The following is a 26,132-nucleotide window of genomic DNA, read 5'->3' on the forward strand; positions in this document are numbered from 1 at the left end:
CCTTAATCTATGAAAATCTACTTTGTACTTTTCTGGTGAATCAGATGGTAACCACTGTATGGATGTTATGGTACATTAGTAAAATAAAATACACTCAGTCTTCATGTATACAAATGTTCACTCCACCTCTACTTGTATTTTCTGTTTATAGTCAAACATTTCACCAGACACGTGCACCCACTCAAACGTAATGAGTGACTAGTCTACAATTATGTATTTCTGCTCTGTTTTTCCAACATTTTTAGAGAGCTGCCATCTAAATTTGTCTGTGCACAGTCTGAGGAAACTAAACAAGCAGACATGTGGGACTAAACCACTTTTAGAGTACAACAAAGTCCTTGAGCCAAGCTGGTCCCAAAATGAAAGTTTGTATTTCCAGTTTTAAAGGAAAGCCTTACAAAATCTTTATTTTTTACTGCACATTGCCTATTACTTTTTTAACTGTCAAATAGTCTTAAATTGCTGATAATTTTATTTAAAATGTATTCAAATACAGCCAGTGAGTTTTATTGAATGGCATCATTTTGGACCATCCTTTCCCATCATCAAAATTTAGTTTCTTTTACATGGGAAATTCAGTCTTCAGTGGATCTTGAGCCTCAGACAGGTATTTGTATTAGGTTATGCATTCTTATTTTCCTCATATACTTTATAGATTCAAGTGTGTATGGGTATAGCATTTATTCATTTCACACAGAACATAGCTCCTCAGGCATTAACAGACTTTAGACCAAACCTGCTTCTAGACCAAAAGATCCACTTTAGAGTTTGCACTGGTTTTACAACCCCTGGCAAAAATTATGGAATCACCGGCCTCGGAGGATGTTCATTCCATTATTTAATTTTGTAGAAAAAAAGCAGATCACAGACATGACACAAAACTAAAGTCATTTCAAATGGCAACTTTCTGGCTTTAAGAAACACTATAAGAAATCAGGAAAAAAAAAATTGTGGCAGTCAGTAACGGTTACTTTTTTAGACCAAGCAGAGGGAAAAAAATATGGACTCACTCAATTCTGAGGAATAAATTATGGAATCACCCTGTAAATTTTCATCCCCAAAACTAACACCTGCATCATATCAGATCTGCTCGTTAGTCTGCATCTAAAAAGGAGTGATCACACCTTGGAGAGCTGTTGCACCAAGTGGACTGACATGAATCATGGCTCCAACATGAGAGATGTCAGTTGAAACAAAGGAGAGGATTATCAAACTCTTAAGAGAGAGTAAATCATCACGCAATGTTGCAAAAGATGTTGGTTGTTCACAGTCAGCTGTGTCTAAACTCTGGACCAAATACAAACAACATGGCAAGGTTGTTAAAGGCAAACATACTGGTAGACCAAGGAAGACATCAAAGCGTCAAGACAGAAAACTTAAAGCAATATGTCTCAAAAATCAAAAAAATGTACAACAAAACAAATGAGGAACGAATGGGAGGAAACTGGAGTCAACGTCTGTGACCGAACTGTAAAAAACCGCCTAAAGGAAATGGGATTTACATACAGAAAAGCTAAACGAAAGGCATCATTAACACCTAAATAGAAAAAAACAAGGTTACAATGGGCTAAGGAAAAGCAATTGTGGACTGTGGATGACTGGATGAAAGTCATATTCAGTGATGAATCTCGAATCTGCATTGGGCAAGGTGATGATGCTGGAACTTTTGTTTGGTGCCGTTCCAATGAGATTTATAAAGATGACTGCCTGAAGAGAACATGTAAATTTCCACAGTCACTGATGATATGGGGCTGCATGTCAGGTAAAGGCACTGGGGAGATGGCTGTCATTACATCATCAATAAATGCACAAGTTTATGTTGATATTTTGGACAATTGAAAGGATGTTTGGGGATGATGAAATCATTTATCAAGATGATAATGCATCTTGCCACAGAGCAAAAACTGCAAAAACATTCCTTGCAAAAAGACACATAGGGTCAATGTCATGGCATAGGGTCAATGTCAATGAGCAGATCTGATTTGATGCAGGTGTTAATTTGGGGGATGAAAATTTACAGGGTGATTCCATAATTTTTTCCTCAGAATTGAGTGATTCCATATTTTTTTCCTCTGCTTGGTCTAAAAAAGTAACCGTTACTGACTGCCACAATCTTTTTTTCTTGATTTCTTATAGTGTTTCTTAAAGCCAGAAAGTTGCCATGTGAAATGACTTTAGTTTTGTGTCATGTCTGTGATCTGCTTTTTTTCTACAAAATTAAACAACTGAATGAACATCCTCTGAGGCCAGTGATTCCATAATTTTTGCCAGGGGTTGTATTACCTCATTCCATGCATGGTCTCCTGGAGTATGATGTTTGCAGAGGAAAATGTGATCTATAGTGAGAGCAGGAAGCAGGTTTAGACTAGCCTAGAGAGGGGGGGATACACTCTGGAGAGAATGGGAATGAAAGTCAGTAGGTGCAAGGCTGAATATGTGTGTGAATGACGAGGGGTCCAGTGGAAAAGGAGTAGAGGTGGTGAAAGTACCTGAGTTTAAATTCTTTGGGTCAATTTTTCAAATTATGGCAGCAAGTGGAGCAGGGTGGAGAAAGGTGGCAGGAGTGATTTGGGACAAAAGGGTATATGCAAGTGTGAAAGCAAAAATGTGCAGACGGTAGTGAGACTGACTGACTATGCTGTATTTGATTGCATGTCAGAAGTCATAATTCCAAGTCGGTATTTCCAACATCTAAATGCCTTTCAGTGCATATGCTCAGGAAAAGAACACTGAGCTCCTTTCTGAAGGTATTTTCATCCTCCATCTTGAGAGGGTGCTTGTCACAAGTTTGTGATCTTCCACCGTATTGTGAGCAACACCAAGTTCCACAACTGAAGTCAAGACCCATCAGATACATTTATTGCACAAATGCACCATCAAACACTACAAACAAGTAAAAATGAACAAAAAGTTCACTCTGTTTACTGTTCACTGTGTGCGCCGCCACATTGCTGTGATGTCAGGTCGGTGACCTCGGTCTACATAGATCCTGTCCAAGTTTGTAACTTGGAATTTTGACTGCATGGGTGTTTGATTTCACATTTCCACATCAGAGCTAGTTCTTTTTCCGAGTTCCAATTACAGTCAAATGCAGCATTACAGGTGTTGCTGCTAACAACAAGACAAGACGCAGAGCTGGAGGTGTTGTCATTTTCTTTGCGAGTAAGGAGAATGCACAGGATTAGGAATGAACATATCAGAGAGGACAGCACAGGTAAGACGCTTTAGAGACAACTTAGGATGGACCCAGGGTATATAGGGAAAAGGATGATGAGGATGGAGCCACCAGGCAGGGGGAGAAGAGGGAGGCCAAAGAGGGGCTTTATGGATGTGCTGAGGGAGGACAAGCAGCTGGATGGGTCGACAGAGAAAGATGTAGAGGACAGGGTGAGATGGAGACCAATGAGCTGTTGTGGCACCCACCCCCCGCTCCCCAAACAGGAAAAGCCTAAAAAGAAGAACTGAACTTCACATCAGCAGAGTGAAAGAACATTCAAGCCCCATATTCTAAAATGTCCTTGCAGCCTGAGTTCTCACCCCAGGTGTGTACAGTTTAACTTGAACTTTGCCTACTTGTCTGACATGAGATGAACTGCTGATGTTTTGTGTGGCTGGTGGCTATTATCAGTCTGTTTGTGCCACCGGTTGGTCTTCTGCCCCATCACATAGATGAATCACAGAAAGAAAGTTTTGCTGACAGAGATCCTCATTTAAGGTTTATTTTGGGCAGCGGGAAGTTCTCTCTTTTTGCCACTCAAAGCTCCAGAGGAAACTCCAGAAACAGCACAAGAAAAGAAAAATGACCAAAAAGACAAATACCACAGTAACACAAAAGGTCACACAATACCTCACAGCGTTCAGTGAGTCCGCTCTTCACAGTGTTTGTGTCATTACTACAACTATCTGTCAAGCACGCAGCTTTTCTCTCCACGTGTGCAAATTGTCGTGACCAGCAGACTCACCCTGTCAAATGTCCCTCTAAATATGTCAAGACAAAAATGGATTCTCTGACATTTTGAACCAGAGAATTTGTGGAAAGCAGAACTACTCATTTGTTTTCACCATCAGCAGTTCCCAACTTACTGTGCTTGTGATTCCCCCTGGCAAAGGGAAACAGATTCTAAAGTGCTTCTTTCTGGGACTGTGAACTTTTCCATTAAATGCTGGCTTTCCCCATAAAACACAGATCTAATCGCTCATTTCAGGCATTTATCAGAGTTTCACACGTGGACTGGTAAGAGCTTCTAAGAAATGAGGATTTTATTCTTTTCTCTGTTGATTTTTTTTTTTTTTTTTTTTTTTAATGTGGTGGGAACCTGGAAAACTGTTCAGGATGACTTCTGCAACCCTGTTAACCCCAAAGAGCAATAAGGGATGGAAGGACAAATGGACCACAGATGAAAAAAGTACATTTAAGTCTCTCTGTCATACCAATGTCAAATAATATCTATGAGGAAAAAAGTAAAAGAAATGAATAAGTGACAGATTAATCAATCTGTTCCAGGCCTCAGCAGACCCAGATTTGCAACCAGTGTTGTAAAATACACAGAAAAAAAAAAAAAAGCTGAGGAAAGCAGCAAAGAAACATTACTGCAAATGTGACGTAAAATCAGACGTGCAAAAGGACAGAAGAGACGAGAGAAACTCTTACCTCAGTGGGAGCTCCAGTAAAAGACCAAAAACTTCAGCAGTGTGCTGAGAGAATATCTGCATGTGACTGACTGCAAACAGGCGGAGAGAGAGATAAAATGTCACAGCTCACTTGCACTTTGCCCTCTCTTCCAGCTGTCTGATTTTATAGGCTTTTATTATGTATATATTAAAAAAAGTATTTATTCAGTCCCTGATTGTGCAAGTTCTCCTACTTAGAAACATGAGAGGTCTGTAATTTTCCATCATAGGTACACTTCAACTGTGAGAGACAAAATGAGAAAAAAAAATCCAGGAAATCACACTGTAGGATTTTTAAAGAATTTATTTGTAAATTATGGTGGAAAATAATTATTTGGTCACTAACAAAAGTTTAACTCAATACTTTGTAACATAATCTTTGTTGGCAATGACAGAGGTCAAACGTTTCCTGTAAGTCTTCACCAGGTTTGCACACACTGCAGCTGGTATTTTGGCCCATTCCTCCATGCAGATCTCCTCTAGAACAGTGATGTTTTGAAGCTGTCACTGGGCAACACGGACTTTAAACTCCCTCAACAAATTTTCTATGGGGTTGAGGTCTGGAGACTGGCTTGGCCACTCCAGGACCTTGAAATGCTTTTTACGGAGCCACTCCTTCGTTGCCCAAGCGGTGTGTTTGGGATCACTGTCATGCTGGAAGACCCAGCCACGTTACATCTTCAATGCTCTCACTGATGGAAGGAGGTTTTGGCTTAAAATATCATGATACATGGCCCCGTTCCTTCTTTCCTTAACACGGATCAGTCGTCCTGCCCTTTTGCAGAAAAACAGCCCCAAAGCATGATGTTTCAACCCCCATGCTTCACAGTAGATATGGTGTTCTTGGAATGCAACTCAGCGTTCTTCTTCCTCCAAACACTATGAGTTGAGGTTTTACTAAAAAGTTCTATTTTGGTTTCATCTGACCACATGATATTCTCCCAGTCCTCTTCTGGATCATCCATATGCTCTCTGGCAAACTTCAGACGGCCTGGACACATACTGGCTTAAGCAGGAAGACACGCCTGGCACTGCAGGATTGAGTCCCTCTTTGTGTAGTGTGTAACCTTTGTTACTTTGGTCCCAGCTCTCTGCAGGTCATTCATCAGGTCCCTCCATGTAGTTCTAGGATTTTTGTTCACCATTCTCATGATCATTTTGACCCCACAGGATGAGATCTTGCGTGGAGCCCCAAATCGAGGGAGATTATCAATGGTTTTGTATGTCTTCCATTTTCTTACAATTGCTCCCACAGTTGACTTATTCACACCAACCTGCTTGACTATTGTAGATTCACTCTTCCCAGCCTGGTCCAGGTCTACAATGTTCTTCCTGGTGTCCTTCAACAGCTCTTTGGTCTTGGCCATGGTTGAGTTTGCAGTCTGACTGTTTGAGGCTGTGGATAGGTGTCTTTTATACAGATAACGAGTTCAAACAGGTGCCATTAATACAGGTAACAGGTGGAGTACAGAAGAGCTTCTTAAAGAAGAAGTTACATGTCTGTGAGAGCCAGAAATCTTGCTTGTTTGTGGGTGACCAAATACGTATTTTCCACCACAATTTACAAATAAATTCTTTAAAAATACTGCAATGTGATTTCCTGGATTTTTTTTTTCTCATTTTGTCTCTCACAGTTGAAGTGTACATATGTTGAAAATTACAGACCCCTCTCATCTTTCTAAGTAGGAGAACTTGCACAATCAAGGACTGACTAAAAAAAATGTGTGTGTGTGTGTGTGTGTGTGTGTGTGTGTGTGTGTGTGTGTGTGTGTGTGTGTGTGTGTGTGTGTGTGTGTGTGTGTGTGTGTGTGTGTGTGTGTGTATGATGTGTGTATGAGAAGGAGATTTGCTAATAAGCTTTGAAAACTGTTTTTATGTAATTAAGTGTTAAGTGATTTCTTTGTAAACATTCTGAAACAGTAACCATCTGTCTCCTTAAGATCTCTGAAGACTGATAAGGATTCTTTGCTGAAACATAAAACACTGTGTCATCAGCATACATCTGACATTCTGTGTCTGTACAAATGGTGGGCAAATCATTTAAGCATAAGCAAAAACGATAGGACCCAAAACTGATCCCTGTGGCAGACCAGTCTTACTATTCAGAGATGTTTTCACATTCTGTGAGCGAACACACTATTGCCGATATTCCAAATATGAGTTACTCCAACTAACAGCAACAGCAGAAAAATTTAATTGGTCTTAATTTACTGAGGAGTATCTCACACCTTACAGTGTCAGAGGTTTTCTTCAAGTCCATTAATACTGCTCCAACCACATTTCCATTATCGTCAACATTTTATTCTCTCAGTGAAGTGACACAGGGCCATTTCAGTTGAACATTTTTCTGCGAAATCCAAATGGCTTAGAATGGTATATTAAACTGATTATTTTCAAGAAAGATCATTAACTGAATAGCGATAATGTGCTGGAAGAACTGATATCAGTCTATAATTACTGGCATCAGTTAATGCAGCAGATTTATAAATCAGGGTGATAATAGCCTTTTTAAAGCTTTGTAGAAATTTCCCTTCTGTAATAGACAAAGTTTTCAAATGAAGTAATGGGTTTATCAAAATGGTACTATGTTTTTTTCAAAAATAAAGCATCAATTCCAAATATATCTTTTGCCTTAGACATAGTCAGATGTGTGTCCTCTTTGCTGGATAACTGCCTGCAGTCATTTGTTGCAGTTTTCAACAAGTCTCAGACACGTTTCCTGAGGAATTCCAGCACATTTTTCTTTGGTAAATCTCTCAAGAACACCCCCACCACCACCACCCCCATTTTATTTCAGCTTTCAAACACATCCCCAATAAGAAGGAATATTATTCCGTATTTTATTCACACACAAAGACAAAATATAGAAGAACAAGAATTATACAAACACAAGCACAAATGTATAAAATTACTGCAAAATTGTACAATCAAACAATAATACAAGTACTACAATACTAATACAAGTAATACAATACAATACTTCTGCATATGTATATATACATAAAATCAATCTGTTCCAGGCCTCAGGCATATGTATATATACATATGCATGTATGTGTGTGTGTGTATATATATATATATATATATATATATACACACACACATACATGTGTGTGTATATATACACACACGTATATATATATATATATATATATATATATATATATATATATATATATACATACACACACACATATTCTATTTCTACCTCATATCTTATGTCTTGTACTGTTACAAGTATTATTGTTATTGCTTATCCTTGCACACGCTGTTTGATTAACATTTTCCTCTACTTGCACCCACCTTGCGTGTTTTTTAAAGAGCTGACGTAACATGTGAATTTCTCCTCTGTGAGATCAATAAAATTTATCTTTATCTTTATCTTTCAACAAGGTGGTGAAACTTTAAATGATACATATTGTAAAAAGAGGTGGACGGCTCGATCCTAATATCGATAATATTGATACCAATGCTGGTATTGATATTGAATGATCCTCGTGTAAAAAGATCAATACTCAAACTTTTTTCTCTCCCGCACACACTGACTGCTGCACATGCAGATTTATCAAAGTCTACTCTCTGTCTGTAAGAGCAGCGCTGCGCTGTGTCACATAACACAGAGCAGTGCACCCTTGTATTGTGGTTTGTCAGCCCTCTACCTCAGGAGATTTTGTTTTGTGTTGAGTGATTTTTTTTTTTTAAACAAAAATGTTGATTGCGATAATAAAGTATTTTGTTGTCATGTACAATGTTTGGTGAAATTCTATCCTAGGTCTTTTGGATCCTTTGGATCTATGAAGCTTAAATATGAAAAAATATCGGTATCGATATCAGCGATACTGGGCCTGTATTTACTTGGTATCGGATCAATATCAAAATTCCCGGTATTGCCCACCTCTATTAAAAAGTAGTGTAAAAAAGCAGAACAATGTTAAAACACTTTTAAAAATAAAATTTGATATTGCCATTGTGATACAGCAATGCTAATGCTCCGTCATGGCAAAAAAAGATGTATGGATGGATGATGGATGGATCCTTAAGCCTAAAAATACAAAATGTGTTTCTTGATACAAAATTGCAGCACTAAATCTGCAGGGGTTATTTTGCGTGCCCACCTTTCAATGTATTCCACAAAGGTCCCTACATGTTCCAGTTCTGTGAACGTTTGTGCTGGCAGCATCGTCCTGTGAAGATTCTTTTCTGCTGTCAGTGCTGTGAAACTTGTCAGGATCAAGTATGACACGAATGTAGCAAATTACATAAACATCCTGGAAAAGGTCTACAGGAAGTGTCAGACAATTTGCAAAAAAAAAAAAAAAAAAGAATACAGAGAAATGACCCAGTAAACAGAATAAAGGCCTTTATTTCTGTAGATAAATAAAATACAGACTCTGAATGGCTGAAAATGTATCAAAGTTCATACTTTTTGAATTATATCATTATTTTATTGAGATATGTTTTAGAGATGTGTTTTCTCTGTGAAATTCCTAAGCATGCATTTTGAATGATTATATCACTCTATGATTTTTATGCAAAACATTTCTAATCATGTTATGTTTATAATTATTGATTCAATAGTGTATAAGTATCATTTTACTTTATTTTAGGTCGACGTGAATTACAGTACCTAAGTATTTATGTACAGGTGTTCTTCAAACCCATTTCAGGCTCACTGTATCCCACTTGGTAATAAACGATTTGTGCCACGAGGTGGCGCCAGGGGACTAGTCATTCAGTTATTGACGACAAATGCATCACGTGGAACATAAAATCCTCTAGTCTGAGTATGTTGAGCTACAACAAATAATTCTGCCTTCAGTTGTGCTTGCTTTTTTTTTTTGTTTGTTTGCTTGTCAACAGGATATATCAAACGTTTATGAAAAGATTTCAAAAATTCTTTTAAATTCCCGATAAATTCCGACGGTGCGGATGTCTGTGAATGCGTCATAATTCATATCCAATAAGACCACGCCCTGCTGTGCGCCGCTGACTGTCATTGAACGCAGCAGCGGTCGCGCCTTCTTCTGACTTATATGAAGAACATCTAAAAAAATTTGTCCTTTCAGCATCTTGGCTGGGCTGGACACTTAGCTCCCGTGAAAGCGAGCCAACGGGCATCAAAAGAAATGGGATGATGCCGCCAAATAATACTTTCGGACGAAGTGCGCAGTACATTAACATGCTAAGCTAACGTGGAGCCAGAAGTGCGGGCTAAAGCTAGCGGCTAGTGTCCACCTGCTAACTGACGACCGTCGGGATGGAAAACGAGCCCAGTTCCCCGCCGGGGAATCTCGATTCCACTGCTGACCCGAACAGAATAACGGCGGTGTCTGCTGGAAAGAGACCCTCCATCGGGGAGGAGGACGGAGGAGGCTGCGGCGGCGGGACTGAATCCAAACTCTTCGGTAAGGGGCACGCAGCCACCTCCCTGCTCCAGATTGCGATCCGAAACGGCATCTACCAAAACCAAGTTGCCAACGCGATTGGCGGTGCTGCCAAAAATATGCCTGCAGCCAACATTTACAGCCTGACATCAGCCCCCAGCACCGCTTCTGTCAACTCTTTGCTGAACCGGAGGAAGCACCGGCACAAGCGGAATCTGTCCCTCGGAGCTCCCGGCTCTTCCTCTGCGGACGCGGCCAATCCTGCTCCGGCAGCCTCGCCCCTGAGCACCCTGAGCCTCGACAGGAAGACCTTCCTCCGGCAGAAGCAGTTAAAGCAGCTGCAGGCGTCTGACAAGTCCTGGGTGAGGTCGGACCTCTGGCGGGGCTGCATTCACGTCCACGACTGGCTCACGCCCTCCTACCCGCGGCCTGTGTTGTGCACGACGGACACCACCGCTGCCGAGGTGGCCAGCAAGCTGGAGGGCAGCAAAGCCGGCTCGGTACTTAAAATTAATAGCAAAATAGCAGCTGAATATGACTGTTGTAAGGACAACAGCGATGACAGTAAAAGTCTAAGTGAGAGCGTGGATGTGAAACGGTCCGAACCGGAGGAAAGTGAGGATCCAAACCAGGACTATCCTGATCCCGGGTTTTCCTGTAACTTACCAGATGACAAAACACCCAGCAACACTTCATCAGAGGTCTATTTGAATGACATCAGCTTGGATTTAAGTGTGACCGACTGTTACGGGGTCTGTTCTGGCTCGGATGTGGAGAGCAGCACCTGTGAAGACTTCAGTTCAGGTGGACCCAGGAGCATTGAACGCCGGGACTCGTTAAGCGATGGCCTGGGTTTAGACCCAAACGGTGACAGCGCCACAGAAGGACCTGATCCTTTTGAGAGCTCCTCGGATGAGCTGGAGTTCACGTCCTCACCCACACAGTCTGCTGTGGAGCTACCCACCACACAACCTCCCAGCAAAGAAGTGACCACCACACTGCAGAATGATTACGTAGAGCCTCATAGAATAATCAAACCTCCCAGCAGCTCTCAGGCTCGTCCCCTGACCAGTCAGGCATCTGTCCAGTCCGATCTGGATCTTTCTGAGGGGGTCAGAGGATGGTCAGAGCCCGTCAGCACCAGTCCCACTCCGGCCCTCTTTGTGCAGCTGCACGGTGGAGCCGTGAGGAGGCTGGGAGATGACGAACGGCCTCTGCACATATTAAATGAATATCTCACCAATCTGGGCTTTGAAAACCCAAGGAGAGTGCAGGAGGAGGGCATGAATCCAGAAATTGGTTGTCTGATACGCTTCTATTTTGGTGAGTGTCATAATTGGAAAAAGAACAAAATGCAGCTTTTGTGGGAGGGTCCCATCTGTACAGTCAGTACATCTGTCCAACGCTGACAGATGTATTTTATTTTGAGATTTTATTGGGCTTTATATATATATATATATATATATATATATATATATATATATATTTTTTTTTAAAGCTATTACCAGTCAAACCAATTAGAGCCTGACTGATACCATACTGATGGTAAAGCGTAACATAGTTAAAATTCTGATGCTGTATACCTGCCAATATATACATTAAAAAGGGCAATAATTCCAAATATTTCATTGCCAAACCCTTATGACAAAGAAATGACATTGAGGATTGATGCTTTACAGTTTTAACATGAACTTTATCATTAAAAACTATAAATATAACCACTAGCCAACCAATGTGCATCATGCTGCCTTCAGATTGGCAGTCACCATGTCAGATTGCTCAGCATTGGCATAAAATAGGCTTCTCATCTATTTTGGCCTGGCCATGATGGTGCCATAGCAATCACTGGTCTCTTGTACCTGTGAAATACTGATTGAAAATGAATCATGATGGGGTCCCAGCCATGCTTGACAGATTTATAAAGTATGCTGTCAGCACGCTTACTAATCCAACTTAATGACACCATTTCCAACAGCCAAACTGTTTTTATATGTTGTTTGTTTGGTAAAATAAAAGTTTTCATATCTGCAAAAATAACTGACACCGTTATTATTAACAAAGTGATATCGGTCACGCTCTAATACAAATAACAGATATCCTTAAGCACCTTTGCATGAAAATGGGATGGTCAAGATGCCAACACAGCATTCCAGGTACAAGAGCATTCCTAAGGCTGCTTTACCATTTTCACAGATAGTAGTGACAAACTGGAATTTGAAGATCATGGTTCCCCAGGAATGTTATCTAACATGCAGTGTGAACTTGTACCATGTCATGTGTGCAAAAAACAGTATCACGTCTGTAGTATAACTTTAGCACAACCATGACTCTCGAGCAAAACCTCACAGTGGTGTCATGGCATGTATGACAACATTTGGGAGGCTCTGTGCAAATGCAAGGGAGTATCCCATCAACAGAAAATAAATAAATAAAATCACAAAGCACATTTCTTCAAACATCTTGAAAATCTCACCACAGATAAGTAGCCTGGCACAGCCAGGTATCTCTCCATTTATGCGTCATTCCCAGCAGGCAGTACCATTGGAAACGGACAAAACTTCCTTTGGATGCTGTTGGTTAGATATACAATCTGTCTTTTTGTTAAACTGCCCTTTAAGATCAGAGGTGAGATGTTTATATTTATCTTCGACTTGTGATTTGGATTTTTGGGCTTTTTTTTTTTTTTGACATGGACAATAATTTGCATCATTGAATGACACAGTGTATTAAAACAGGACATTCTGGCTGTGATGGCACCTTAAAGGTAATTTGCTATCACACAAATTATTCACATTTACCTGATTTAAAACCAGGTGACGTCCTGCACTTACATGTCAGATCTGACGACCTCACTGGTTTGTTTATATCCCCTGACCCCTATGGCATATTTAAAAGTGGATGACTGGAGGTCCAGTAATGTTGTTAAAGAGGTACAGGTTGTTTCCCAGAATCTCAAGATGCTCAAACTTTGGTTTTGCTACTTGTTTATTTGATCAGGCATACCCATACTGGATTGGTTTGGGTCCTGGTCCAGCATATCTCTGAACTGCTGTCATAAAGCTACGAGCTCCTTGTTGCAGCCATCCACTCATCTGCAGATTTGTTGTTTGCTGACTGTAGTGGGAGCATCACGTTGTGTTTGGACTGTGGAACATTTATTTGTCCCACTGGGACAATGCTTGATGTCATCACTGTAAACGCAGTCCAGGGCACTCTGTACGGAGACCTATCAGGAGGTAACAGGTGAGGTGTTTTTAAGCAAAGACCACCATCTTCTTTTTGATGGTGATTGTGCAGACTGAGAAGATGAAGCAAACAACTCTCTTACGGGATTAGCACAGCTGAAGATTGATTTTTAAAGCTTGTTTTTGATACCCGCTGTCCATAACCAGATAAACACTAACAATGTGATCATGGATAAAGCAGCAGACAGCTTCTGTGTGTTCCTGCTGATTGTGCATTTCTTTTTAGAAATGACACAAAAAGGAACAGTTGTGGGTCTGTACTGTGCAAAAATGCAAGACTAATGTTGAAATGTGAGATATTTTTATATGAAAGGAAGTAGTCCTTTACCAATTTACAAATCTCATTTGTAAATTAAAAGAAAAATCTTTTCTTTGTAATACAGGCTCTGATCACTCAATTAGTGGAAAAACCTAATTAAATGCAACCCAGTTGTTTCATAAAGCACCTGTCACAACATGACGGCTCAAGGAAACATGAGGAACCGCTATGAATTTTGGTTATCAGTTTGTGCTCATTTTTGTCCCTTTTCTCAGTCGTTAAATGAGTGCCTTGTTACATGAAATCTGCAGAGTTCAGTTTTTTATTTATTTTTTTATTTTTTTTTGCATGCTCAAAAAGATCAGGCTGAGAGCTTTCCCCATAGCTGTACATATCAATTCATCAATCAATTTTATTTATATAGCGCCAAATCACAACAAACAGTTGCCCCAAGGCGCTTTATATTGTAAGGCAAGGCCATACAATAATTACGTAAAAACCCCAACGGTCAAAACGACCCCCTGTGAGCAAGCACTTGGCGACAGTGGGAAGGAAAAACTCCCTTTTAACAGGAAGAAACCTCCAGCAGAACCAGGCTCAGGGAGGGGCAGTCTTCTGCTGGGACTGGTTGGGGCTGAGGGAGAGAACCAAGAAAAAGACATGCTGTGGAGGGGAGCAGAGATCAATCACTAATGATTAAATGCAGAGTGGTGCATACAGAGCAAAAAGAGAAAGAAACACAGTGCATCATGGGAACCCCTCAGCAGTCTAAGTCTATAGCAGCATAACTAAGGGATGGTTCAGGGTCACCTGATCCAGCCCTAACTATGTTTACTGTCTTGTCCTCTATTTGTTTTTGATTTTTACAATACTGAATTATGTGTATCTGATGGTTCTGATTGGCCAAAGCTCCAGCACAGGGTGTGAATTCAGCACCTGGGGAGAGGACAGTTTACGGCGTAGCAACACTCAGCATGGCTGTTCATTTAGCCAAGGTCAGACTTAAAGCTGTACAGCCTTTAAAATTTCATAAACCTGACTAAATGTAGTTTCTGCTGAAATCCAAACATTATGTCTGTTTATTTGCTAAATTACAGCTTATTTTAAGGAAGAGGGCATATTTATCTGGGGGGAATTCTATGGCCAACATTGTCTTTTCCTTCTAATGCTATCCTGCAGATGGACTGCAGGAGGAAGCGTGTGTGCACATGCCTGAGGTTTTGAGATTACCTGTGACCTGACCCACTTGCTTGATGCATGCTCCCAGGGCATCTATGTTAACATCCATAAGATGTCTTGTAAATCGCTTTAAAGGTGTAATCTGGTTACAAAAATAACATTTTTAAATTCAGAAGTGTTTATTTCTCGCTAAGGTTTACATAATATATGAGAAACAAATTTATACAAAAGTAAGCCAGCATTTTCCACCATCTTGGTTTATTTTGTTTGAGTAAGCAGCCAGCTGATGTTATGCTGCCTTTCTTTACTCTGACTAGCAGTTGTCATGTCCTTCCCAGCATCTTCACGCAGATCGAGGAAACGCCTACATGATCTATAATGTCACTACCACATGTAGGTCATAGCATCTGATCGCTTGAATTTTGACCCATCAGGGGTTGAAATTCTAAATTGTTTCTAGACAGTGTGAATTTGGTCATATTGGCAATATCATATTATGAATCCCTTATTTAAATGCTAAGGAATAAAGTTATTGTGGTGCCAAAGAAATTTTTTTTATAACTTAAATCTTAAAAGAAAACACAGAGCTTTAACTCTCAGCTCACAAGGTTAACTGTTAGCCTGCAGTTGGAAAGGATTCGTTGATCAATTAATTAGTTCATGACAGAAAATAGCAACCAGCAATTGGGGAGCGGTTATTTTTTTTTATAACATTTTTTTAAAATTAACAAAACATGCCAATGTTTAATTGATAGGATTTGATGTTTTTGCTATGTCTTTGAATTGCTTTTGTTTTTTGGATCGTTAGTCAGAATTTAAATAAGCTTTTGTGTCATAAAAGATTCGAGCTGTGATTGCTCCTAAACGTTGAAGTGTCCTTGAGCAAAGACCTTGGAAGCCAAACTGCCCTGGGGTATGTTTTCCTGCTGTCTGATGTTTTATTGACAGTAGTTTCTTCTGGTTTAATCGTTTAAAAAAAAAAAAAAAAAAACGAGCAATCAGAGATTTCTGACGTCCGGCAATCCTGATTTGCATCACCTCCAAAATTTAGCGGAGTCTTCCATGCCCTAATATCTATCTGTGGTGCAAATCTGGTGAAAATCCATGAAGTAGTTTTGACGTAATTTTTCAAAGTCTTGATCCAGAATCCAGATCCGGATCACCTCCAAAATTTAATGGAGTCTTCCATGGCCTAATATGTATCTGTGTTGAAAATTTCTTCAAAATCTTTGGAGTAGTTTTGACATAATCTTGCTAACAGACAGAGAGACAAATAAATGCCAATGATTTTATTACATCCTTGACGGACGTAATAAAAATCATTTGTTAGATGCAGCCTGAGTTTTTGAGTGAAATCAAACACGTTGTGTTTAATGTCCTGTCAGCACTGTGCATGTTCAAAGATCAGTCAAAACATTTGATTCAGCACAATCGTCCTGCAGCATGCAGATTGTCTTGTCTCTTCACTTTCGATTTGTGTGTCAGTCACTCGGAGTCGCAGCCTGCTGGCCGTCAGGGAAATCTGACCTGGAGTCAGGATCTCAGATTTCACATCCTCAGTGTTTCTGAGCTTTCTTCTCGGACAACTGTAGCAGCGAAGTGGCAGCTGCAGAGGTCACTGCTTGTTACTTTGCAAGGTTAATTATGCACATCTTAAAACCTGAATCATGTTGGGGGAAAAAACCCAAAACAAAATAAATGTAGCTTTTCTTTTTTTTTTTTCTTCAATTGTTGTTTTTAAGGCATCCAGGTTGTGTTTATAACATTGTACAGAGTCTGTTCATACACTGATATCTGTGTTTTCATCAGTCAGTCTTTTTCCGTAAATTCACTAATGATAACATACCTGCTTCAACGGTCCTGCTTATTTTTAGATATCCTGGTTTGAAGCTCCATTTGCAAAATCATAAAATAACTTATTTTCTGAATGTTCTTTCTGTACTTTGATGATACATTGTTTATTTCAGACGTGCTGTGTTTCCCAGGAGTTTTCCATAAAGAAAATACAGAAAACTTGGTTTAGTTTGGCTAACTTTGAACATGATTGATTTCGGAATAAATGTCGACAGCCTGTTTGTTGCCTTCCTAACAGGAATATTTAAAAATTCTTTTTCACAGAACTTTGTAAGAGGGTTAATCTTGGCCTGGAGCAGGTTCAGTTAAATTTAGGCGCAGAACGAGCTCAGCTTAGCTTGAAAAATGTCATTTATTTGTTAAAATAAAAGTATGTATTTTCTAACTATAAATGCCCTTAGGGATATATTTTCTTGTTCTTTGTGTTTGGGTTCATTCCTCTGGATCATGTTTTTGTTCATATAAATAAAATTAATCTCCAACACTTTGTCACCCTGTCTCCTGCCAGGAAAGCCCCGCAGCGTAGGAGGTTCTGAGCGCGTGCAGCTGTCCGGCGTGTTCAACGTGCGGAAAGGGAAGCTGGCGCTGCCAGTGAACCGCTGGTCCAAGCGGCAGGTCACGCTGAGTGGAACCTGCCTCATTGTCTCTTCCGTAAAACACGCCCACACAGGCAAAATGCACATCCTCCCGCTCATCGGAGGAAAGGTACACGCTTTATTTTTACACGGCCAGTACGCACCTACTTCACATTTACTTCTGGAACAAAGTTAACTTGAGAAGGAATTCACAACAGGAATGTTGGCTGGAATTCTTCACGGGTGCTGAAGTCTTTGTTCTGAACATGCAGGAGCCTTTCAGAAAAGATACAGAGAATTTCCTGATGTGTGGAGTTTTAGATGAAGAACAGAATGTTTTGTGTGCTGCAGGTGGAGGAGGTGAGGAGACACAGTCACTGTCTGGCCTTCAGCTCAGCCGGAGCACAGAGCCAGACTTACTACGTCAGCTATGACTCGTACACAGAGCACCTCCGCTGGCACCGCTCGGCCGCAAAGGTTCCGTATCTTTGTGTCGGTACAGGTTTGGTACATCGGGGTTGTTGCAATGACATGTAATGACATGTTTGGTCTCTCTGTCAGATTGCGTCCCAGAGGGTGAACTCTGTCGACCTCTCCTGCTGCAGCCTGGAGGAGCTGCCGTCTCAGCTGTTTTACAGCCAGGACCTTACCCACCTCAACCTCAAAAACAACTTCCTGTCACCGCACAAGGGTGTCACAGCTCTCACCAGGTGAGCACTTCTGCACGCGCGCACACACACGCACACAAAACCCGACAAACTCTCACATCAGTCACGGCTAAAAAAAATCATTAAAATTGCAAGTGGCCTTTGTTGGCTGCTGGCAGAAGTAAACATGAAATGAGTTTGCAAAAATCTAAAAGCTCATCTGTGACAGCAAGTTGGACAGATGCTTTGCTGCTGAAGACTGACTGCTTTCATCACCGTATGTGTCAGTAGCAGTTTGTCAGAAACAATAAATGGGTTTGTTCTGTTTCAACAACAAACACAGCTAGTTGTTGGAAAAGAATCTCACGATGAGTGCTTTTTATTCTCCTTAACATGCAACTGCAGCCAATGTCAGAGCACAGGCACGCTTCCCACTGCAAATCATTGTCTGAGTTAATGACCATTGGAAAGACGTGGTAAAAAATAAATTGTTGAAAAATGACGTGTTCTGAAGGGTAAGCAAGAAACCTTTGAATGTATATGGGGACCTTGTCATCGATTCGATTCATATCACAATTTATGGTTGCCGATACGATTCAAGGAAGATCTTCGTTCATTTAGAACGATGCAATCCGAAACAATTCAGTGACGTGAAATCGTTTCAGTAATTTTTTAGCTTTGGGTGTATAGAGTCAGACTCAGTCTGACTCAGATGCGTTGCTGTGGTGTTCTGATCGCTCTCGTGTCTTTTATGATGAAATAATGCTGCATTTACTCGTATGTGGAAACGATTGGTGTGCAAAAGCTTTAGATATCTGTCGCTGAGATAGATGATGACTTGAGTGCAGTTTAAAGTAGAAACAAGGTGATAATCAGTGATTTGCTGCAGATGTTGCGAAATGACGCATACGCAGAGAAGACAGGGCGGCCCGATTTTTAGAGGGGACCGTTCGGTCGGCGACACCGGCTTGTCTGCCATCCTCCATGCTTTGTTCTGTTTTCTGTCGGTGTGTGGTGATGTCACAGACAGGGACACTGAATCAAGTAATGTTTAACGTCTTCATCATTAAAAACGCCAACAAGACACATCCATATAAAATCTGCCATGCTTAAAAACAATGTTATTTCCTAGTATTGCTACAATTGATTAATTACCTTTTTAAAACGACATTAGATCGATTATATGTCACCTGGAAGGTCAACTTGCCAAGCACAGATCGATGTAGTTGGATTGTAGGCATATACGAGGTCTATTAGAAAAGTATCCGACCTTGTTATTTTTTTCAAAAACCATATGGATTTGAATCGTGTGATTACATCAGACATGCTTGAACCCTCACAGGCATGCAAGAGTTTTTTCACGCCTGTCGGTTACGTCATTCGCCTGTGGGCAGTCTTTGAGTGAGGAGTCGCCCACCCTCTCGTCGATTTTTTTTTTTTTTTTTTTTTCTCCTCATTGTTTAGGAATGGCTCAGAGACTGCTGCTTTGTTTGATCAAAATTTTTTCAAAACTGTAAGGCACAACTGAGTGGACACCATTCGATAAATTCAGCTGGTTTTCGGTAAAAATTTTAACGGCTGATGAGAGATTTTGGTCTGGTAGTGTCGCTTTAAGGACGGCCCACAGCGCATGACGGCGATCTGCGCTTCGAGGCGGCAGCGTCTCGCCGTTTCAAGTTGAAAACTTCCACATTTCAGGCTCTGTTGACCCAGTAAGTCGTCAGAGAACAGAGAACTTTCAGAAGAAGTCGGCATGAGGAGTTTATTCTGACATTCCATTGTTAACGGACATTTTGTAATGAAAGAACGTGCGGGCAGATTCGCATGTTGGGCCGGACCCGACCGCGGGGGGTCGCGACAGGAAAAACACCTCTGTTGGAAACCTTAACGGGCAAGTTGGAACATGCCCAAGCTGTTAAACAATTTCTCAGTTACTCACTTGTTGAAAGCCATCAAAGGCCGCCTGAATTTTACAAATGGTTTTCAACACGGAGGTGTTTTTCCTGTCGCGGCGCACACAGATTTGCCGAGTTGTCATGGAAATGACTCGGCGAATTTGCGCGCACGTCTTTCATTTAAAAATGTCCTTAAACAGTGGAATGTCCGCATAAAGTCCTCATGCCGACCTCTTCTGAATCTTCTCTGTTCTCTCACGACGTCCTGGGTGAATTAAGCCTTAAATTAGGATGTTTTCAGGTTGAAACAGGCCGACGATGGCGCCTGGAAGCGCTGCGCGATGTCCCGCTCCATGGGAAGTCCTTACAGCGACCGAAACACCCCATAATCTCTCATCAGCCGTTAAACTTTTCACCGAAAACCAGCTTAATTTCTCGAATAGTGTCCACTCGGATATTCCTCACAGGTCCAGAAAAAATTTTGATAAAGCAGCGCGCGCTGTCTCGAGCAACGTGTGAAACAAAGGAATTCAGCTGAGAGGGCGGGACCACATCTCACTCAAGGCCTGCCCACAGGGAAATGACGTCACCGACGTGAAAAAACGCATGCGCACGAGGGTTCAAGCATGATTGGTGTAATCGCATGTCATTCAAATCCATATAGTTAAAAAAAATAAAATAAAAGGGTCGGTTTATTATCTAATAGACCACGTAAATTGATACATCGATGTAGTAGATTAATCGTTAAACCCCTATTAAATATACTGTTAAAAAAGGGACCACAACACCCATTATGTGATTTGGTTATGCAGAGCAATGAAGTACAGATGAAAACTGTTTTAATACGTTACAAGGCAAGCTAACTTGTATTGTTTTATTAAGGGATATTATGTATTTTTTATAATAAAAGTAATAAAACCTCTGGTGTCTTCAGACTTAAGTCATTTATAGTCTTCAAACTAGCAGCATTATCAAATTATATATTGTCACAAATATCGAAATTGATCAGTATGTTGAAATAAATAAGTTTCAATGTGTTTTAATCTGCCGCGTCTCTAAGCACAGTCATAATACAAGATCTCTATCAGTGATCAGTCTAGTGATGCACCTTTTAGTTTTTATGATTCCTCATGTTAATCGAGCCATAGTTTTTGTGCATTTTTCAGATCAGATTGATGAAGCCTGAAGGTTGACTGTTTGTTCCACATATGGTGCATCCAGAAAGTATTCACAGCGCTTCACCTTTTCCACATTTTATTAGTCTTATTCCAGAATGACTGAAATTTTTATTTTTTTTCCTTAAAAAATGTAGACAATACTCCATAACTTTTATTTATATATATATATATATATATATGACTAAGAAATCACGTGTACATAAGTATTCACAGTCTTTGCCATGAAGCTCAAAATTGAGCTCAGGTGCATCCTGTTTCCACTCATCCTTGAGATGTTTCTGCAGCTTAATTGGAGTCCATGTGGGGTAAATTCAGTTGATTGGACATGATTTGGAAAGACACACCTGTCTAAGGTCCCACAGTTGACAGTCAGAGCACAAACCAAGCATGAAGTCAAAGGAATTGTCTGTAGACCTCTTAGTCAGGATTGTCTGGATGCACAAATCTGGGGAAGGGTACAGAAACATTTCTGCTGCTTTGAAGATCCCAATGAGCACAGTGACCTCAATCATTCATAAATGGAAGAAGTTCAGATCCAACAGGACTCTTCCTAGATCTGGCTGCCCATCTATACTGAGCGATCAGAGAAGGACCTTAGTCAGGGAGGTGACCAAGAACCTGCTGGTCACTCAGTCAGAGCTCCAGCATTCCTCTGTGGAGAGAGGAGAACCTTCCAGAAGGAAACCATCTCTGCAGCAATCTACCAATCAGGCCTGTATAGAGTGTCCAGACAGAAGCCACTCCTTAGTAAAAGGCACACGGCAACCCAACTGGAGTTTGACAAAAGGCACCGGAAGGAATCTCAGAGCAGGAGAAACAAAATTCTCTGGTCTGATGAGACAAAGATTGAACTCTTTGGCATGAATGCCAGACATTAAGGTTGGAGGAAACCAGGCACCATCCCTACAGCGAAGCATGGTGGTGGCAGCATTATGCTGTGAGGATGTTTTTCAGCAGCAGGAACTGGGAGACTAGTCAGGATTGAACATCATTGAACATTGAACTGGGAAGATCTGAAAATGGCTGTGCACCAACGCTCCACATCCAACCTGATGGAGCTTGAGAGGTGCTGCAAAGAGGAATGGACAAACCTGGCCAAAGATAGGTGCACTAAGCTTGTGGAGTCATTCAAGAAGACTTGAGGCTGTAATTGCTGCCAAAGGTGCATCAACAAAGTATTAAGCAAAGGCTGTGAATACTTATGTACAAGTGATTTCTTAGTATTTTATTTTTACTAAATTTGCAAAAATTGGAGGGGGAAAAAAACGTTTTTCATGTTGTCATTATGGGGTGTTGTGAGTAGAACTTTGAGGGGAAAAAATGAATTTACTCCATTTTGGAATAAGGCTGTAAAATGTGTAAAAAGTGAAGTGCTGTAAATACTTTCTGGATGCACCATAAGTAAACGCGCTCCTGTGCCAGCTTCAGCTCGTGTTTCACAGTTGTGTTTTCACCATGGCATAGCAGAGGCTTTTCCTCATACCAGTGAGGATCTGGTTTTCGTTTTGTAGCCTGACCTCTGTGAACTGGAACAAGTGTGCATCCTCCCAGCCGTCTATCATTTTGCATTGTTGTGTTGTAAACTGTCAGTCATCTGTGTGTGTGTGTGTGTGTGTGTGTGTGTGTGTGTGTGTGTGTGTGTGTGTGTGTGTGTGTGTGTGTGTGTGTGTGTGTGTGTGTGTGTGTGTGTGTGTGTGTGTGTGTGTGTGTGTAAAATGCTGCTGTGTTTTTAAGACTCATCTTCACTTTGTGACGAGCACGAGCGTGAAACTAAAGTGTTTATTCCTGGTGCTGTCCGTTTGTGTCCCTGAGACTAACATCGTTGGCCCTCCTGGGCTCTTCTCCCTTTTGTCTCTCTAGGTTTTGTAAGCTGAGAAGCCTCAGTCTGGCCAATAATGCTCTGTCTGCATTTCCTTTGGCGTTATGTGAGATCACCTTGCTAACTGAACTTAACCTGTCTGGAAATTGTCTCTCGTCACTGCCAGCAGAAGTAGGAACCATGCAAAGGTAAGAAAGAACCTACTGCAGGAGCCCAACCGATATGGATTTTTTGGGGGGCGGGGGGGTGCAGGTAATGATTCTTTACATTTCATTATCAAACCCTCATGACAAAAACAAAAGTAACTGAGGTGTGACGTTTTACAGTTTAAACATCAACTTTATGATAAATAACTATATTTGTAAATGACAGCCAGCCCACATCACACTGCCTTAATTCATTTGCAGTAAATCAACTTATCTATTTTGGCTCCGCCTAGTTGGCAACATAGCATCCACTTATCTTGTCCCTGTTAAACGTCCGCTCTGTTTGAAAATGAATGGCAGCTGGTCGCTTTGCTGATGTCTCTTGTAGCTAGCTGAGCTAAGCTAGCTGGTTAAACAAATAATGATAAATGAATGGCAGCTGGTTGCTTTGCTGGCTGAGCTAAGCTAGCTGGTTAAATAAATGATAATGATAAATGAATGGCAGCTGGCTGCTTTGCTGTTGTCTCTTGTTGCTAATGTGACCAAGGGGTGATGGGTCCCAGCCATGCTTGACAGCATTGTAAACTTTGCCATCGGGTGACCCTCTGCCAGACAGACTGCTTAACTGCACTGTTTTCAGAAGCCAGTGTTTTTCTGCATTGTTTGTTTATTTTTATTTATTGACCAACCAATAGAGGAGGTGATGGTCTAGTGGTTAAAGCCTCTGTTCAAATCCCAGCCTAACCGGAAAATCACTAAGGGCCCTTGGGCAAGGTCCTTAATCCTCTAGTTGTTCCTAGTGTGTAGTGGGCGCCTTGTATGGCAGCAGCCCACATAGGGGGGGAATGTGAGGCATTGATGTGTAAAGCACTTTGAGCGTCTGATGCAGTTGGAAAAGCGCTATATAAATGCAGTCCATTTACCATTTAACCGATATGTTGATTGGGCTGTACTGCATATGATGATGGTGGCTTGTTGGCTATCAGCAGAAGTCGTCCTTCAGTGCAGATTAATTCCTCTCAGTATTTAATGAACACCTGGCTGTGCACCAGACATCTGTCCTTGCGATGCAGTTTATTAGAGCTCAGAGACGTGCTGTTACTGGTGCTGCATTTAGGGTCAAACAGACTTCAGTTTTACTGCATGATGGAATGCAAAATGCGCTCATCACTGTCTTTGTTCACATATTTGACTGCTTTATTATTAGGGTTTGGGGCAAGTGTCATTAGCCGCATTCAGAGCAGCCGAGTCGTCCTTAAACATTCAGTGAATCATCAGACCACAACTGTAGAAGAATTGTCTGTCAGTCACGTGGATGAAGAAATCATTACCAGCAGTGTGTGTAATCAATAAATCTATGGGCTGTCTTCATGTCCAGCAGTATAAAACAGAAACACAGTCAGTCCTCAAAATTAGTATTTTTTTCTTTACAAATTAAGCAACTAGTCAGTGGTTGTTGTTGTTTGACTCTGGGAATAATCAGTGAGTCCTTTTGGTCTTTGGAGTACCTCATTGAGTTGAGTCCCACAGTCCTCTGTGTTCAGCCTGCAGACTCTTCTTCTGGATGGAAACCTGCTGGATTCCCTCCCTGTGGAGCTGGGCTCTCTGGACTCCCTGACCTACCTGGGATTATCCTTCAACTGTTTCAGCAGCATCCCCCCCATCCTGGAGAAACTCAGACACATGGAGAGACTCTGCCTGGCAGGGAACCAGCTGTCTGTCCTGGATATGGCTGGACTGCAGTGGCTGCCTGCTCGCCACGTAGACATCAGGTAAAGCTAACAACAGGTACAACCACCCCCACCCCCCCACCCCCCCCCAAAAAAAAAAAAACTTCAGTTGTGGAGATTCATGTTCTCTTAACTGTCAAGTGTGCTCATCCAATCATGTGTGATGAAACACAAGTCTGTACCATGCTAACTAAGAGTCCATTTCATGGAAGTAAATTCAGGTCAAACTTTGGATGAAGTCACATCTTCATACACACCCTCACGAGCACCACCAGCTTAGCTTATGGTAAGCTAAAAGTGGACGCTTTCGTTTTGGCCGAACTTCTAGCCAGTTTCTGGATATTCTGTGTTAGTACACAGAAGCCGAGGTGCTTGATGAATTCCTGCGCAAAAAGTAGTTCCCAGAAAATTGTGATATATTCCTGTGAGATAATGAGTATATCTCATCTAAATTAATTCTAAAATTTACCAGTAATAAAATTCTGAAAATAACTGAAGAGTGGCCGTAATAAATATTTAAGAAACGTAAAGTTTATGAGAAAATTCGCCTGTTATCGCTCAAGCACACTGTAAACATAGACACAATGGAGTTTGATGCTGAAGAGTTCAGAAAGATACAATTGGAATGTTTTGATGACCATTTACAGTTGGCAATGAAAGATGTGGGTGTTAACTTTGTGTTAAAGTCAGAACAAGAAGCTGCACTGAAAGAGATCAATCTGGGACAAAGAGACACATTCTGTGTGTTGTCGCTCCAATGAGAGTGGCACTCTGAGCAGGGTGGTCTTCATATGTGGTCTTCATATGTGATCATTTGCTCTTTCTTTACAATATTTGTTACAGGTGAGTCAGTCAGTGTAATGTCAGATGGGCTGCTGCTTCAATTTTTCAATTTATTTTCATTTATATAGCGCCAAATCACAACAGAGTTGCTTCAAGGCGCTTCACACAAGTAACCTTACCAACCCCCAGAGCAACAGTGGTAAGGAAAAACTCCTGAGGAAGAAACCTCAAGCAGACCAGACTCAAAGGGGTGACCCTCTGCTTGGGCCATGCTACAGACATAAATTACAGAACAATTCACGGACGAATATACAAGAAATGCTGTTGGTGCCCAGGACAGGAGGGTCGCCAACACAAATACAACTCCCATCTCTGGATGGAGCTGCACCTTAAACAGAGAGAAAAAACAGAATCAGGCATCAGAAAGACAAAAAATACTGTATAATTTGCCAGCATTAAACAAGAAAAACAGGAAATACTAAGGTGATCTTTGAGGTGGGATGGAATATCTCAGCAAAGAAGTGCTCACAAACACAGATTTAGACAGATTTGTGAACAATATTTGAGAGAAATATATCTTTTGTGTATATAGAAAATGTTTTAGATCTTTGAGTTCGGCTCAAGAAAAATGGGAGCAAAAACAAGTGTTGCGTTTGTTTTTGTTCAGTGTATAAGCGTGCACAAAGCTGAGCGATGAGCAGAAACTGTTTTTAACAGGCTGCATTTATGACTAGTGGACGTGCACACGCACTAAGTTTTCTCATAGT

General features: G+C 41.0%; 1 protein-coding gene across 1 annotated transcript in view; it reads left to right on the forward strand.

Annotated features, from left to right (window-relative positions):
- Positions 1-9,658: 9,658 nt before the first annotated feature.
- LOC117518289 (PH domain leucine-rich repeat protein phosphatase 1-like) overlaps positions 9,659-26,132 on the forward strand; it is a 30,749-nt gene continuing 14,275 nt past the window's right edge. The window contains exons 1-6 of the mRNA XM_034179388.1: positions 9,659-11,378; positions 17,101-17,297; positions 17,519-17,644; positions 17,729-17,877; positions 22,748-22,894; positions 24,397-24,624. Coding sequence (XP_034035279.1) covers positions 9,929-11,378; positions 17,101-17,297; positions 17,519-17,644; positions 17,729-17,877; positions 22,748-22,894; positions 24,397-24,624 — 2,297 coding nt within the window. The 5' untranslated portion in view covers positions 9,659-9,928. The remainder of the gene's footprint in view (positions 11,379-17,100; positions 17,298-17,518; positions 17,645-17,728; positions 17,878-22,747; positions 22,895-24,396; positions 24,625-26,132) is intronic.

This window comes from Thalassophryne amazonica, chromosome 10 (genome assembly GCF_902500255.1).
Source record: "Thalassophryne amazonica chromosome 10, fThaAma1.1, whole genome shotgun sequence".
NCBI lineage: Eukaryota > Metazoa > Chordata > Actinopteri > Batrachoidiformes > Batrachoididae > Thalassophryne > Thalassophryne amazonica.